Consider the following 18702-nt stretch of genomic DNA (forward strand, 5'->3'; position numbering starts at 1 on the left):
TTCAGTGGAAAAATTTATGTTTTGAAGTATGCAAGGTAGTTACTTAAATTTTACTTGAACAGATGCAGAATTACAAGGTCTTGATGTGAGATTGTCTTTATGTGTTAAAAAGCCATCCCACACTTTCACATATTTCACCAATGTTGATGTTCAGTCTCAGTTCTACTCTACATCCTTTCTTTGTTTGCCCTAAAACAATTGCCATTTGCTTTTCAATTTTCTTTTAACAAGAACATGACAGCTAGCAGAGATCTGAGCAGATTATTAGTAATTTCATCACTATAAATCTTTCTTTGGACTGGTTTACATTCCTGTTACTGTTTATCAGTTTATTAATTTAGTTTAATTCTTTCAACATATCTATAACCACGTGCTTGGTATCATTCTTTGGACCTTGAAAGACAACGGATGTGACTAAATTTGGGGCATAGTCCAGACAAAGACAGGCTTCTACTGCTCCAGTTCATTTTCTGTGGTCCTGTACTTTACTTCCTGACTGGGTCCTAACAAAAGTACAAACACTTGGAAAAGTGTTATTTCCCCCAGGGAAGTTAGGCCAGTCTGACCTCCTCCAATTATACCAATCAAATGATGTACTGATTTTCAGAAATGTACACATACACATGCTTTCAAAGTGTTTGTTCTGGAATTGATACACAGCAGAGTCAATAATTCTCAGGAATTCCTCTGACTTCTTTAAGACAGAGTCTAGATGTACTTGCTATTTTTATTCAGTGTTTATCATTGTCACATGCTGCTATTTCACACAATCTTTCATCTACAATGGGCAGATAAATACCATCTGTTTTTTTTAAAGCCTTCAGGCAGAATAATAAATATGTAGATATGTACATAATGCTCTTTCAGGTGCAAGAAAGACAACAGTTCCCATATCCCACAAGACCTGCCCCTTAACACCAAGCAAAGCTGGATGTGAACACTTAGGACATCCATTCAGAAGGGGGAAAAATAAGTTTTCTTTCTTCCCAAACTTATTTCTACATTTTACTTAATGACAGTGTTACGAAACAATATCAATAAATCCAGCACAATAATATCTCCCACTCCTCCCCTAAATAGCTCTTCTAGAATTTAGTACCCCAGATGCACTTCAGCTGTACCACAGCACCCATATGATTATTTGCATCTGATTCTAATGACCACAAATAAACACTGTCTAGCAGCAGGGTCCTGCCTCAGCAGGACCATCGTGTTGTGTCATTAATGATCTGGACGAAACATCTTCCAGTAGGGAGAGGAGAGAAATCTGTGGGAAACTGTTGTTCTTTGGAAAAGCTGCCATGTGCAGGACAAGCTTTCACTGGAAAGGTACCAAGATCCAATCTTGTTGGAATGAAAATGAATGAATAAAGAATAAAAAGCAGGAAAAGAATTGTATCCATTGGTCACAACTGGATGTGAAGCAACAGCAGAAAGCGACATCCCTGTTTAAAGCTAATCTATAACCCATCTATAAATCTTACTTTGGACTGGTTTACATTCCTGTTACTGCCAGGTGTGCCTGGCATTCACTGTTCTTCTCAAAGCAGCAATCCAGAAAGAATGGCGAATGTATACTAGTATACTATGTCTTGATTTAATCCTGATGAGCAAATCAGCATAATGATATTTAAGCTTGCTGGGCTTGGAAAGAATTCCAGTTTTGCTGAGAAAGGCTATTTACACTAAGAGTTCCATATTACAAGACTTAAAATGCAATTCATTTTTCTTCAGATTTTTTTTCCCCGTTCACAGTTTACTAACACAATTTCTCAGATAAAGGGTGGTAGTACTACTCACAGTCACTAAAATGTTCCTTTTAATCTGCTCTGTTTACTACTGGAGACAGCAGCCAAGAGCTGACCATATCCCTGGTAAGTATGGGTTTTTCCAGAAGTGGCACAGGCTCATCTGAGGAACTGAGATTTATAGAACAAAGTAAAATGCATTTCATGAAACACATATCTGTGTGGAATTCAGATTTCATTCACATGGGAAATGTCTACTATGGGAAATACAGTCCTCAAGTAAAGTTGTGTTTATCAGAAGTTTGTTTTCCATGCAATAAATTTAAATCAGAGTTGCTAGAATGAAAAAGACATGTCAACCTTATCTTTTAAAAATTACCAGGATTGCACTGCCACTTCGTTCCGATGAGAATGAGAAGCAAAATTCTCATTCAGCACTGACACAAATATGAGACGTTCATATGAAATGCACAAAAGAAATGACATTTTGTAACTTAGTACTGTAAAAGAGCAATAATGCTAAAAAAAAATCTCAAATGCATAACAATGCGTAATTCAGTTCTTGTTATATTTGTGAACAGACCAATTGTTGGGCTTCTACATAACAAATGGTGAAATGATCCTGACCTCTTAGGACAGAAATTGTTTTTCTTCCACTATGTGTCTGGAGGGGCTAAAAGAATGACAATTATGTTCTACACTGTAATTTATAAAGTGTCCTTAATCTACATAATTTGTATTTTACGGAATACATGCTCCTGCCACAATAGCGTGGAATACCCTGGATGGTATTTCATTTATCTGCTCTGTAATGGTTAACAACTGGTTGGCTGCACTTCAGCCTGTGTTAGTGCCTTTATTTTTAAGCAAGGCTGGGACAGAAATTACCCCAGCCCCAACAATAAGGGTGGCTGAAAGGTGCACCCCGACTGCCTGCTGTTGGGTCTCCAAAAGGCTGGGTGTGGAGTAGCCATCCTAAACCATCTGATTAACGCTTGACACCGGACACGAGAAACAGCCAACAGGGAAATTCATTTTGTTGCAGCCCTTTCCATAATTATATCATGCTTCATGTAATCCGTAAGGATCAATAGGTGAAGAGGTCTTGTAAGGAATTTGAACATTTGCCATTTTATCATTAGGCAATGACATTTTAATAGTTTAATTAACCATAAGGCAGCGAGAAGTCCAGCATGAGAATAGTTGAAACTGCTTAATAATCAAGTCATGAAACAAGATATGCTGCAGGGAAGGAGAAACAATCCTATTTGTTCGGAAGAGGGTCTCAAAAAGGGTTGGATGGCAGGACAAGAGGGCGGCTGCCAGTCTTCAAGGGAGTCTGCAGGAAGGTCTTAAGGTATTAAAAAAAAAACCCAAAACTTTAAGTCATAAAATTCTGCAAAATCAAGTTCAAAATGAAATTATAAATAAAAAAGTTAAATGATAAAAAGTGCTTTTGATATTTAGCTACAAAAAATGCCTGTTGGGAACAAAATGCATGTAAAATAAAATCAACCCAAGACCTTACAGTACAACACAAGTGATGAGTTAATACAGTGTTAATACAGAGTTTTGTTGCTCACCTATCCAGAAGAATTTTAAATAGGGTGAAAATGTAAAAATAGACACTTCCAGAACTTCTAAGCAATTAGTACCTGCAAGGAGTTGATGTGAACTTTACACCACTACAAGGAGTTACATCTAATAATGAAGCAACATTGGAACAGCCTCACTATGAACTATTTTTAACAGCAGAAGGAACAAGTCCCAGTGCCACAGTGACACTGGGCCAGCTGCGGAGCTGCAGGTCCCTCGACCACTGATCCCTTGCCCAAAAGTTTGAAGCGCTCTGTGGAACTACTGTGGCTTTTCTTTCCCTTTGGTATTGGTAGCATAAAAAACTCAAAAGTACCACTTTGAGCCAACTAGCAACACAGTTGTCCACAGATATGGCTGAGTAACATCAACTACAGCCGGAAAGAAAGATGCTGTATGGCCCTCCATTGACGGTGTGGGTAAATTAATTACTTAAAAAAAAAAATCACCACCAAGCACAACCAAAACCCAGCAAACCCTGAAGTTCTCTTTCCCAGAATTTTCCCCAACAGAAACCTCAGAGCTTATTTTCTGGTTAGATTACTTGAGAACATGCAACAAATTTAGCCCATTCTCTTAAAGTGCTGTAGATGGCTTAAAACGCTACAGCAAGTAAAGCCCGCTTGCATAAAATGCTGTTAAGTGTTTGTAAGGTTACTGGTTATGTGCAGCCATTTGAAAAAGTGCCAGTAAAATACTACTACTACTACACATTTTCCATTTAAAATACACACATTTTAGCAATTGCATCACTCATACATGTATATAGCACAGCACAAGGAAAGAATTTAAAATGATACCAAATCCCAGTGCTAGAAGAAACATGAATGTAAATGGGACCTGTTGCCCATGGCGTCAGGTCCATTTTAACTGCAAAGAGCACTAGTATGCAGAATTTGACTACAGAAATGTTCTCTCCATGGAAAAGGAAAGGGAAAGTGAGGGCAGGAATGTCACAGGTACTATTGCAGAGCCATCACAGATGAACGATGCCCTACCAACATGTGGTAAGACGGCTGATGCACTGTGGAGATCATCTTCAGAGTATGACGAAGCACCTCAAGTTGGTTCCGTATATTAACAAGTCTCTGGCTGTAGCATGCCTAATATACATCAACTCACCTGTCATAGATGGTGCCAGTTTTCTTTGCCCTTTGTGGTCCACAGTACCTTCATAAGCTACAGTCACATCATACACTGCATCCAGATAGTCTTTCATTGTGTCAATGGCTACATGAGTTGCCTTCACACGTGGCGTCAGCACGTGCTTTAATACAGCAAGTCCTACAGCAGAAAAAAAACAAGTAAATTACAGTGTTTGGAAGTAAACCGGACCAGATTCACCATGCCAGGGAACTTCAGCACCCTCACTCAAAATCACAAAAGGTTTATTTTTAATCTCAGTTCTCAGTGGAGAATGCTCTACTGAGAATATGTAGAAGATGAAACAGAAATCTTAAAGGATATTATCGACAAAAAGGCTGCTCAAGAAGAATCCTTTTTAAAGCTCCTGCTCTAGAAAAATGATGGTTTTAATGCAGCTTATAAGCAATGAAACAGCATTCTCTTTACTGATTACGTTTGTCCAACTGAGGTAAAAAAAAAAAAAAAGAGCAAATTAACTCAGAAATACTAAATGCGGAGGACATTGCCTCCTGAAATTCTGCCTCAGAAACAGATTTGGTAAGCAAGGCATGAGCACAGATAATTCTAAGCACACCTAATGCTTATCTGGCATTTTACTTTTAAAGAACAAACCAGTTTCGTCAACATACTGAATCCTAATACTGCCCCATGGTAACAGAACAGTGGTTATATTAAACTGCACATGCTTAAACATGATGCCATATTTCTCCAAAGCTACCATGCTTTCAGATTTTTTTTTTTTTTCTACTATATAGTCTAGCTTTCACTGGATTTTCTTCCTTTTTCTTAATTGTACATTCTGGGATATTAGATATGGTCACTCTGAGGGTCCTCAGTTTAAGGGAGGACAGGGAAAAACAGACTCAGGACAGCTTCAGCCCACTGCACTGACTTGCTGCTACAGAAAACTGGACATCCCGCTTAATCCTCACTGCTCTCTTCTGTGTGCTGGTTCCTGTACTCACCTTGTGTTGCCCTGGCAGCCCCCTCCCACCAGCTCATTCAACTCGCCACCCCAGTAGAGAACCAAGCAGGGAGGGGGATAATACAGCACTGAAAACCGACAGGAAGGAAGAAACCTTCTCTGTTTCACTGCGAATAACCTATTGCAATTGACTTAGCTACTAACAAATCCACAATCACAAAAATCAACTGTTGTCCTTAACCATCTAGACCACACACACAGATTGGTACGTCAAGGACACAAGAATGTCAGGTTTACCAGCACTTCTTAACAACAGCATTTCAAATCCACCTTTGCTTCAGCTGACCATTTCCACCTAGAGAATACTTAAGCACATACAAATACACTGGGCTTGAAAGTATTCAATTTCCAGAATTTTAATATACAATGACCTTCAAAATGAGAAAACAAACAAACAAACAAAACACCAGACACATCTATTTCACACTCAGTCAAAAGTGGTTCTGGAAAAAAAAATAAAAGCGCATATTATACAAAAACATTCACTATTTTGCTCTAAGATCTATACTTTTCATAAAGAGAAGTCTCGGAATAAAATTACAATTATTCCTTTCTAGCCTTATTTTTCATTGGCTTGCTCTGCAGTCCATTTTTAAAGAACCATCCATTGGTGGTATTGGTTCCTGAGAGATGAAGTAGAATTTTCTCTAAACCAAAGTACTGTGGTATTGCTTTTGATACCTTTCTGTTTGCAAAGTCAAGTCAAAAGGTGTTTTATTATGTCCTGATTTCATACTGAACTTCACTCCCTTGTTGGGCAAAGCATACTTTAATCTAAAATTATGAAAATATCTACTGAACACTGCAAGATAATTCCAGTTTCTAAACTGCCCTAACATTCTTATATTAAAAAACTTCAGTATCAATCATCATTTTGATTTCCTAATATTTGCTACGAATCTCCTTGTCTGAACACAGAGATAAAAAGGTTATTTACTAGAACTCCTTCTGAAGTCATTGTTCTAAGCTTTACTGGCAATGGCGATAACTGTCTACGCAAAATGTTATATGGATCATGAAAATATTTTGAAGCATAACACAGTGGTAGTGTTTTCTTAGCTTGTGAACTGTTACATCAAACAGCTAACTATGTTATGTTTCCAAATGTTTACTCTGCAAATGAAGCACTGAATATTCTAGTGCTGTGTCAGTAATGATATTAGTTTGGACATTCCGCTCAGTGCAAGTCCTGTTGATCCAAATTCCCAAACATATTCTAAAAAACACTGTCATTCCTTTCTTGCCCAAACTCATCTTCTCCTTCACCAAACTATTACTGTGGGGAAGAAAAACGGAAAATGCGCTTCAGCGAGAACTGAATGCTCTACACAAGTTTATTTCAGCATCCAAATTTATTCAGTACTGAGCTTTCTGAATTCACCACCAGTTTTGGTGATGGTGACAACTCGTGAAGCTCAAAAGCAGAATAAGCCCCTCTTATTCTACATGCCACCAGTGAATTCTTGAAGGCTTAAGTGAAAAATGAGTATGCATCTAATTAAAAATCAATAAAGTCCATAATCTGTTATTCAGAAACACTCCAGTGCATGACAATCATGCAGCAACAAAAGTTCAGCACATCCTTTTAAATAATCTGTTTTATAAAAATATTAACCACACATTCTTGCAATTGCTTTATGATCTTTGCTAAAATCAACATAACAGAATTTAAACTCAAGTAGTTACAGTATAGTTACCTTGGCAAGCTGTCTGCATCCAATTCACAAAACACACTGTGCTTAAACTGTTTTTAATGTTGTGCAATACTAAGTTAGGACTCTCTGTGAAAGTATTTGAGGTCATGAGATTTTACTTCAAATGCCAAAGAAAATGAACTAGATGTCTAATAACGTAATACTCTACCTTAAAACACTACAGCTTTGCTCTTCTATATTAGCTAACTTTTAAGTGATAAACAGAGTTTAAAAAAAAAGAAAATAATGTGAAAATCTGAAGAAATATGGTGAGCAATAGTACTTCAAATATCACATGTTTACTAAACTATAGTAAGATGCAGAAAAACTTCAAAAAGTCTGGAAGAAAACTGAACAAAATCAAGTAAGGTTTTAGTTTGGTAAGTACAGAGGCTCAAATCGCTAACATCTATAGAACTGAATTTTTCATCTAAATACAAAAGAACAAAACCTGCCAAAACAAACATTACTTATCTAACCTCTCAGGGTAAAGTTACATATATAATAGCTGAGTACAACTCTATGTAGAAGATCCCTCTTCCTCTTCCCTTCATCCAGGCCAAAAAAAATCACAGAGCTGTTTGGTGCAGGCAGACCACCTACATTTTCAGACTTGGACTCCATTAGTCATATCTGTACTCCTGACATGTGCACACACCACATTTTAAAATGAAAACAATTAAAAACTAGCTCTAAATTAAGAATACCCTATGCATATTACATTAGCATTACCACATTTCATCAACAAAAGTCATGTGCTCACTGAAAGCGGCTGTCAGAATTTGTTTAAGACCACATTACTTTACAATAATAAACAAAAAAAAAATGGAAGGGTAAAAAAAAAAAAAATCAATTAATTGATTTCCACAGCAATTAGATCTTTCTTTCCTTTATTTTCCTTTTTCATGTGTGCAGGACTGACAGGAGACTGAAAGCTCTGCAGCTACCTGGGGTGTCCTGAGTACTCACCCAACACTGAGCTCCCACCAGCCTTCTGGAGCATCCCCAGTGCTGGAAGCCTTATTTAGCGGAACCAGAGTCCGGAGCCAGACTTACAAAATCAGCTGTGGTGGGAGAGCTCATCCACCTGTATGCTAGTATTCCATCATTTTACATACATAGGACTCAGCTGATGATAGTATTAAAAAAAATTGCAAGCTTTTGAAAAAAGTGTTTTCTGTTACAATGCACTTAAACACAAGAAACACAACTAATCTCCTCAAAAATAACATGACCAGCCCACAGCAAAACACAGGAGACAGCACACTTTGGGACACTTTCTTCTGTGATTGGTATCCACATAAATACCGGCTAGCTTCTTGCTTTCCTAAACTTAATTTCCTAAGGATAATTTTTTAATAACAGATATCCGTTCTTCATCCTGATGCTACCCGTCTCAAATACTGCTCAAGGTCCGCTGCCCACTCTTTTTAAAAATTATATTCTCCTTTCCACATATCACTGTGCACTTCTACATCAAGCTTGCTTACATGAAAGTATGCAGACAAAATATCAACAAAAGCTCTTTTGTTAGAGACCATTCCGAATAACATTTATGGATGCTAAATACCTTAGATTGCTTTAAAACACAAGCTAAACCCAATGCCAAGATCTAGAAAGGAAACATTTTTGATTATCTCAGTTGAAATAACTCTTTACATGACCTGTAAAAGCAATTTTGAGATAAGCATATTCTGCATGTACAAACAGCAGAAAGCACTATACTAGTCAAGATAAACTTAGTATTACGAAATATTTACATTTTCAACTTTTTTGCATAAAAACAAGGGGAGACAATAAATGAATACCTGAAATGTTTGCTTGATTAAATGACCTCTGTTAGAAATCAAACACTAATACAAAATTCCCTAAGTGCCTTTCACCAGGGAAGATTGTTTCGTCTTCACTCAGCAAAAGCAAGGCAAGTTAAATTTAACAAGCTTCCTACCCCTTTCTCTTTGACTTCTTAGTTAGTAACATTAGAAATAGGAGGGCTTTGGATAACTCCTATTCATTTTCCATTTTTTAACATGTCATTTCTTAACATTTGGATAAAATCAATATTCTACTAAACCTAAAAAAATGTATGATTGTTTGGAACATTATAGAGGTCTAACTACTAGAAAACTATCAGAAATCATACATATATATTTTGTGAACGTACAAATGGAACAAATTTTATACCAGAAGCTGGTACCAGAAAACAGTAACATATTTTGTGGGCTTTATAGAAATTCTGTTCTATAGTCCAGTACCATTAAAAAGACCCAGCCTTAAAAGATTTACAGTTTGAAATAAGTACATAAAATAAAAATTACCACTTTTAACATTATGACAAGATTAGAGTTGAATCCCTATGAAAACATGAGTGCCACCTACATATTATAATTTCCCAGACTCAGAAACTCAATTCCACTGACTAGTGGAAGAATCATTGCACAGGTAGGTCAACTGAATAATTACATCAGATTTTGAAGACATGAATCATGTTAGCTGACTACTCCATACAATGGAAAACTAAAGCAAACTCCTAGCTAAGAATACTGACTATGTGCTTAAATATTGGAAGCTGGAAGGCAAAAGCTCAGGACAAAACACATGCTGTCACATTCTTAGATCTTTGAAAGAGTAGAGGAAGAAATATTTAATTTCTATATGAAAATCATACAAGATGTCCCATTAGAAACACAAGTCACCAACCACACTGAAACACAGAGAGAGTCCCTCCTGGGAGCAATTGCTGGAATCACCTCACACAGCCACCAACCTTATATCAGGCGGGAACAACTAGGTGTATTGGATTCAAATCCATCTGCACGGCACATATCCCCATCAGCTTGGAAGTGGGGCTTTCATTTGCCTCTGACAGAAATGAGAAAACCTGACACTTGTCTTCATCTGATACTCTGTCAGCAGCGCTTATGGAGTTTGCTGTGACCGAAACCCCAGCAAATATTGCTATTTTGGCCAACAAAGATACATATTTGATTCGTTTTCTCAACTCCCCAGAATTTAACGTGTTCCAGGAAACTCCTGCATTAGTCCTACCACCAATAACCAAACAACTTAGTTTTACACAGGTAACTTTTACTTCTGTTTTTAAACTTCAGGAAGTGCATTTTTCCCAATGCAATCAAACAAATATATTTTAAGTTTAAAATGCTTCCTATTCTATCCTGGGTAAGAATCTAAACCAATTGGAATTTATGTGTATAGAATGAGTAATCTTTAGTTTCTGAGGGTACTAGCATTTCCCTTAGATGACAGCATTCTCAGTTCATCACCATAAAACCAGTTTTCCTGGAAATATGCAACTTTCTTTATCTCACTGAATACAATTGTGGACAGAACTTACAATGGTGTTCAAATCTATCAATGCTGATGGCTCACAGACAGGTGTCAGTCTCCAACATAAAAATCATGAATATTAATGCCTTTATCTCTAGATGTTTTTGGCATTCTTTGGTTTTAACAAACAAAAACCTAGCAGCAGTACATTCAACTTGAACTTGTAGTTAATGACAAATTTGAAAGACCAGTCCATGGATTTAATTTTTGACTACATATATCCTTTATTTCCTTCTAAAAATAGCAAGACAGCACACAGTCGTACCCCTTCCCTAGAAGTTTCTCTGTGCTTTATAACCTTCAGTCTCAACTTGTTTGTACCCAGATCTATTTGACTGTGTTTCAGAAAGAGAAAAACCATCTGCCCTTGCTAGGATTCAAGAATTTGTGTAGATCCCAAGTACTATGGCAGAATGAACTGCAACTTGAAGCATTATCAGTATTTTAAAAAGTCGCTGGTCTTTCAAGTGTGACCTCAATCACCTTTACATTCTTTTGCTCTTTGATAGCCTTCCATCCTATTCACAGACAGATAAGATTTATTTATACATTCACATGAATGAGGAAAGACTCAATACTTGAAACCAGTAATGTAGAAAACTCCTTTGGATGTGAACCTAAGCCTTTTTTAAAAAAAATTTTTTCTTGAACTGGTCCTATCACCAACTGTAAAGAGGCAGTAACTGTCCAAAATTGGTGTTTACCTAAAAAGAACATGAAGATATGACATGCAGCTCATTAGCTGGTCACACTAAGACCAGGTAATTAAGTTCAGCCCAATAATTCTGCTTAAACCAATGAACCTTCTGTAGAAGAAAATATTAAAGTAAATACAACCCCCCCAAAACCCTTTCATACTTCCCTCTCTGCAAAACTACTAAAACACATAAACACACATGTCAAAAACAGTATTTCAGACAGCATGATAAACATGAGTTATGTTTGTACTCCAGGAATAGCTTTATCTTTGAGTACAGTATCTCTGGTCCTAGCATCAATGTGAAATTTAATTCTTCTTAATTAAACTACTTTTTCCAATATTACACTTGCACCATTCTCTCAACATAAAATTGGACAAAAATATAGGAAGAAAATTATAAAACTTACATTTAAAGGTATAAAACAAAAAAAAAAAAAATTCCCCTACATGATTGTAAAGCTCACACTAAAGTGCTGTGCTCTGTTACAAACATACGAAGATCACAAGACTAGATTATCGGACTTCTTTATATCCTCATGAGGAATGATGCATTGATGTTAAACTGTACGTTAGAGTACATCCTCATTCCTCTGACTGGCAGAACTACAGGGCATTACAAACTTTCCTAAAACTGTAGGAAATAAGAAGCCTACGGGCTCTTTTAGACAAGCATGCAGGTTATTAGGGCCACAGTTCAGAGGGGTACATGGCAGCGTTAGGTTAATGGTTGGACTCGATGGTCTTCAAAAAAATGATTCTACAACACTAAGCGTTTTTAGTTCAGCTCAGCAGTGTCACGTAACAGCCCTCGCACGCTTGTGAGGAGCGGGCCCAGCACTCCATCTCCACGCGACCAGCTGGTGAGGAGCTTGGTCCCAGCTCCCATGCTGCAGCCAGGACCAGTAGCCAGGACCGCGGTGGCACTGGGGCTGCTGGGTGGAAGCCGCAAGTTAGAATCGTTTGGTACGTGGCTTTCAGTGTCAGCCACCCCTGCTTCTCAGCACACCCGGGCAAGGGATGCTCAAATTCAGGCAAATATCCATCTTGGCATGAACATGCAGGGGAGCAGGGTCCCATACAGACTGCTTTCCATCCTCTCTATATAAGAAGCTGAGGAAAGATCAACAAACAAATAAATTTAACAGTGGGGAAAAGTAGATCAAGAGTATTCTGCACTAGAACTGGAGATACTTCCTGTTTAATAAATATTTGTCTTTAGAGTTTTTAAAAGGAGTAACCCTTACATAACAAAAGCAGACCAATACCAGAGAGAAAAGCATTGGAAGAAAAAAAACAAAAACAAAAAACAAAAACAACCAATTAAAAAACCACAGGTGCTCTTGAAAGCACAAACCCAATGTTTTACTGTTTTGCAGATTGTAGAGATATAATTAACAGGTTTATCAAAAAGATAATGACGAGACCTCTTTCTTTTCCCTGAAAAAGTAGGAGAGAATAAAAAAAGACAACCTATCAAACACCCTCTTTGAACTCTCAAAGAACTGCACCAACCTAAATGAAACATTTGACTTTCATTTCCGACAGGAAACTGAAGCAACGAATAAATACATTATGACTTAAGCTCTCCTGCTCATACACGCAAACAAATTCCATTCTTCCCAAGGAGAAGCAAAGCATATATCCTTTTGGACAAGAGCTAACAATACTTAATAGCTTGATGATATCAACAGGCTGATTCACAGACTTGTGAATTCATTTCAGTGTGTCACATAAATGAATTTACCAGACCTATTTGTTATTCTTTGTTTACCTTCAGAGTGAATTATTTCACTTTTGGTCAACAGGAAAAAACAAAACCAGGAAACATGTTCACTGAACTGTTGGACTTAAAAGTTAACGTGTATTGTGCATACGATGTGAAAAAAAAAATGAAAAACCTTGGGACATTAAGATTTCTTGCAAGCCTTTCCAATGATGAAGTAATTCCATCTGTGGCTACAGAGACAACGCCAACAATCAAAGTGACTACAGAATAAAGTTCAGTCAAGGAAGGGTGAGACTGAAAGGTGAGAGAGGGAAAAAAAAACAAGAAGCCATGGCCGTGCTAACAGTAATTAAAAATTAAGTGATAGAAGACTATTTTAAGGCATGACAATCTCTATGCAAAACATTCTTTATATTGAGTAACAACTGTAATTGGAGCTATAATGTCAACTTAGATAGAACGGTGGCCTGACCCAGTGTAGGCGATTTGTATGTCCCTGAAGGAGCAAGAAGTGTCCATAAATACACAGATATAAACAGAATCTAAAGAGAGCTTTCTTCAGAATTAATACTCTTGCACAATGTGAAACGCATGAAATGTCTGTATATATGCTACTCTCATCTTACTCTGTGGTAAGAGAAACACTGGCTTATGCTATTCTAACCCTGAAGTATCAATCAGGCAGGCTTAATAGTTCAACTACGGTGAGATCACCTTCATATTATATAACAATTTAATAAGAGATGTTAACACCATAACAAAACAATTATTTCAAAACTATTTTTGCTTACCTTCCTTTTCAGCAAATGATTGACTATCTGCAATGACTTTTGGTATTTCTGGATTGTAACGAGTCCCCTCTGGAAAAATCACTAAATACATCTGTGGGATTAAAAAGAAACAAAACATACAAGTTCTTCTAATGAATGTAAGCTGACTCCTTTTACAGAAATTATCATCACTTCATAGGTCCATCTTGTATTTAATTCACACCATTGATTACTGTAAGGATGCAAAGAAAATCAGAATACTTGAGTTAAAATTTCTTAGCTCTAAGAAACTTACTTTTTAAGGTTCAAAATCATTTTATTTGAATGTTCACCATAGAAGGTTTGCCCAGGTGATTTAGGAAGGGAGTCAGCACACATCAATAAAAGTGAGCAAGTCAGAAGCACCCAATATCAAGAAGAGTATAGCTTTTGTTAAGTGAGATAAGAGGTGATTTTGAAAAGACAGTCAAGTATGTCATAGACAACCTACATTTTTTTTTAATACTGATCTTGCATCTAGTCTTTCCTTAAATTGTTATTTCAGTATAATTCCATTCATAACAAAAAATACTATTAATTAAAATGATAGATCAGCCACTTCATGTGCCTTTATGCATCTCACTGTATTACATATGAAATATACTATGAACATAAACTCATATTTTAGCATAATTCAAGCTTTAAAGCCACATTCCTTTAAGCATGCATATCTGCAAGGTTAAATTTCCCAAGTAAATCAGTTTGCTTGCCTGTTCAGCAACAACTGTCTATGGGCTCTCAAATCTTGACACAGGTAAAGGTTGCCTGAATATCTACATACATGAGTGCAAAATTATGTACCCAAATAGAAGCAGTCAAATTTGATGAATTTTCCAACTGTTTTTGAAACAGAATAGAGGTTTCCATCTCTCTCTTTTTTCTGGTGTGTGTCTTGCATAACCTCCTCCATACAAAGTTGATGTAAAACATCACTCAAGCAGTGAAAATTTCATACTAGGGGCTTATCTGCAGAAGAAAAGGCTGCAGCCACAAATGGTAACGAGTGTGGAGTTGAACAAGACACATCCACACATACTGTGTCTGGACTAAGTACTTAATTTGCTATCTTAGCAGAAAAGAGTCTCAAGAAATATTGGAAAGAAAAAAAAAGATAGTGGTTTACGAAACAGTCCAAGGAGGATTATCGGTCAGTACAAGATGACACTGACAGGTGGGAGTACACATCATCAAAAGATGCAAAGCTAAATAAAAACTCAGGAGGAAACACACAGGGACATAACTTTGTGCTTCTAGCCCACCAAAAAAAAGTGTGCTGGTATTTGCACTTAATGATTGCAGAACAGCTAGAGAAAAGGCTGAATGCAGGAAGACCCAGCCAGTGAACTCTCCAGAATCACCCCACAGTGAGGAAGGTTGAAAGATGTGCTAAAATGCAGAGGAGGGAAAAAAATCTAGGAACTGTGTCAACCAGGGGAGCCAGCAGGGGATAAAGAGAGAGCACAATTGAGTACATAGCCTAGAATCCGGCAGGGGAAAAAGAAGAAATTAGAAAATATTAAGAACGGTAAAATGGTGTCAGTAGAGGGAAGTAAGGAGAGCTAGAGGAAAGGCTGTACTCATCATGGCACATTTGGGGAGGAGGAAAACTGGTGGATTGCAGAGGCAGGTGAAGTCCAAGAAAGACGAGGACTGGCAGAAACCCAAGATGCATCCAGACTGGGTGGGCAGAGAACAAAAGAAATGGGTTTAAGAGGCAAGGTGCTTACTTTTTTCTAACATGACAGTAGTGTAAGCACAGGGACAAGTACAGGAATCCTTAGACCCAGCTGCAGTCCGCATTTCCCCAGTCATATATACACTTAAATATCTCAACAGTGTACTTTATAGGTTAAGTGACTAAGTAAAACTTTTCAGAGTTGGCTGGAAAGGGCATAATATTCAAATCCAGATGCATTTTTTCTCATAAGTGTGCTTATATTCAAATCACGTAATCTGGATCCTTAAAATGGTACTCCAAGATGAGGCTCCTTGCCCCACCTCATTAAAGACTGAATGCTCAGCCTCAAAGGGTGATACGGTGGCTGCAACAGGTAGCAACTGGCAGAGCAAAGAGAGGGAAGCACATAGCACAGGAATATTATTCTTGGTACAGAGATCAGCACTTAAAAAGCATGCAACAATATTACTGGTCTTCAAAGCAGATAATCAGGCACTGAAAGCTGATTATACAACAGGAATAGTATCTACTTACTCCAGTCCTACATGTGTAACACAAAGCAGGGGCTGAAATTATATTCTAATTATCCTTGTGAAGCTCTAAAACAAAAGCAGCCGAACAGGTTTGTTAAGCAGAATCTGAATTGAAAGCATCCCAACAAGATGGAGAAGCTTTAAATTCAGCACACATAAACCTAGTATGTAGCTCATTAGGACTACTTTACCGGAGTAAAATTCATGAATATAAATAGATGTCCTGCTTATACTCATGTATAGTTCTGCAGAATACACTCTGCCAGTACAATTCAGCCCATCCAATCTACTTGTGTGACTGGCTTTTCTCTTCTCCCACCATGGGCAGCAGAAGCTAAATCCTTAAGCACTATTTGCAAAGATTATAAGAACTACAACTCTCTAAGATTTTAATAACTAAATAAGCTCCCCTGAACTTGGATTAAGAACTGTTGAGTTGCAGAAGGATTTTAACTGGCTAGAAACACTAGCTCCAGCTAAAACATTTTTTTTTTTAAATACAGAATTTTTAATTTAGGCCAATTAGCTACATAAAAGTTATGCACTTTAAGACAGTGACTGCAAAATAGAGCACTTGCATTTAAAATGAAACAAAAAAATTTGCGTTTCCACAGTCCCCAATTCATTGATGTACCAGTTTTAACCCAAGCAGAGTAGGTCCCTGTGTTCAGTTACATGGTACTTTCATACCTGTTTCTGTGTGATGGGTGGGTGTCAATACACTCACTATCTCTATCGATTCGAAAACTTCAAGTAATGGATAAGGATTCATTTAGTAGAGCCCTACTGGTTCTTGTTGGAGCCAGAAAACCAGAAAAGAGGCAGCAGTTACCCACAGAGTGCCCAGCATAATGTCAGTGAACTTGCCACAATCCACAAATGAAATAAATGGATGATGATAACTGTTTTCATCCAACCAACAACTATATGCATTTCCCCAGTGCTGTCAAAGTCTCCCAGGCAAAATAAATAGCAATGGCACCAAGAGGGGATGTGCTTACAGAGGAAGGAGTCCTTGAGACAGAGCAGAGTGCCACAAAAGGAGCTGGTATAGGTGGAGCAGGAGAAAGGGGTAGGAGACAACACACAAGTCCCTGAAGTACAGAACAAGTCAGCCCAGGTACCGTAAACATAGACTAAGACGCAATAAAGAGAAAAACTGATCAGGGTCAGGGCTTTGGAGGGTGTCCCAGAGACAGTAGGTGCCACTGTAGAAAAACACAGGGCATCCAGAAGTGGTAACTACTGGCTAAAGAGATCTGGCATTTACTGTGCTGTTCCTGGGTGAGTGACAAGGGGAAAACAATTAAATAGGTTTATTTACAATTATATGAAACAATGCATTTGCTTAGTTTTACTATTATTATTCCATCCTGATAACTAGACAGATTCATATCTGAATCCATTTAGACCACTGCCTAGAAGATATGCTTCTGGTGAACTGGATGAGAAGCATTAATTCTCAGATGAATAAATGAAAAAAGATATGGTATGAGAAAGCATATCTGGTATAACTGGAACAAAATACAAAAGGTGATATGAAAAAAGCAGGCAAGGGCATATAGGATTTAAAAGAAGTTGTCAGGCATTTGAAAATTAGTAACTAGGACAAAATAATTACATTAAGCCTTACAGGAGTTGTATCAATGTATCCATCCCCTCCAGGTTTTTACTGTTTGATTGGCACTGCTTCACATGAAAAAGATTTATTCTGTGACTAAATGAATGACAAAAAAGAAAACAGTAACCAGCTAAATATTTGCTGTAGTAGGTTAAATCTCACATATCAGAATGCAGATTTCCTACTCTTATGCATGATAAAGAGTAACTTAAGTTACATTTTCAGTTATTAAACTGAATGTTTTGCTGTTGAGAAGAGTTAACTTTGTAAAACAAGCAGATTGAGTGTATCAAGTGTTGGCCAGATATATTGTTACAATGAGAAATGTGTTTATTTGTTACAGCTTACATTAAAACAACATTCACACAAAAGCGTCCTTCAAACTGTGTGACAGTCTCGGCTCCCACAAAAAGACATAAGATTACAATTTGCTAACAATCAGCCAGATTTCATGCAATTTTAAACAAAATCACATTGTTTCAACTGAGTTTTTCCAACAAAAGGCCTAATAACAAACCATTTGAGAGTGCAGTTCAATGACAGTTTGAGAAGCAAAATAATTTCCAGAGAGAAATAAGAAAATGTATTAGTTCAAGATCTCCACTAAGAAAACACAGATGGAACAGCATTTCAGTCTAGTGCCAGTTTTGTGCATGTCTAACATTTCTGCTCTGCCTCTTGGAAGGAGGCTGGGCTGACTGCAGAGGCAGAGCAGGAAAAGGGGCTGTTTCAGGCAGGCAGGTGGGTAGAAGTCACAGGACAAGGTGAACAAGGAGCATCACGCCATCCACTGCTCCAACACAAAATAAAGCATACCAGATCACCAGCCCAATTCTGCTGTGACTGTAGGGGCCAAGAGACAGCCTTATTTTTCATGCCCATGTTCCACCTCCTATTTACTTTTCATAACAAAACAAAACAAACAAACAAACAAAAAACCACCACTACGTGACATGAGGCAGTAAAACAACTAAAGGCCTCACTATCCTAATGAGAACAGAAGACTGGTTCTGCCTTCCTACACGTCTTCGACTTCTTAATGGGAACAGGGATGGCTCCAGACAGACTGCACATTAATCAATTGGATTCTTTTGTTTAAAATGTATGTGGAGAAAAAA

General features: G+C 37.5%; 1 protein-coding gene across 1 annotated transcript in view; it reads right to left on the bottom strand.

Moving 5' to 3' along the window:
• The window catches only part of AGPAT5 (1-acylglycerol-3-phosphate O-acyltransferase 5), a 58818-nt gene that overhangs the window by 14836 nt on the left and 25280 nt on the right, over positions 1-18702 (bottom strand). Inside the window, exons 5-6 of the mRNA XM_082047425.1 lie at positions 13735-13825; positions 4467-4628 (exon numbers count right to left, since the gene is read on the bottom strand). Coding sequence (XP_081903551.1) covers positions 4467-4628; positions 13735-13825 — 253 coding nt within the window. The remainder of the gene's footprint in view (positions 1-4466; positions 4629-13734; positions 13826-18702) is intronic.

The sequence above is a fragment of the Streptopelia decaocto genome, assembly GCF_964273445.1.
Source record: "Streptopelia decaocto genome assembly, chromosome: 3".
NCBI lineage: Eukaryota > Metazoa > Chordata > Aves > Columbiformes > Columbidae > Streptopelia > Streptopelia decaocto.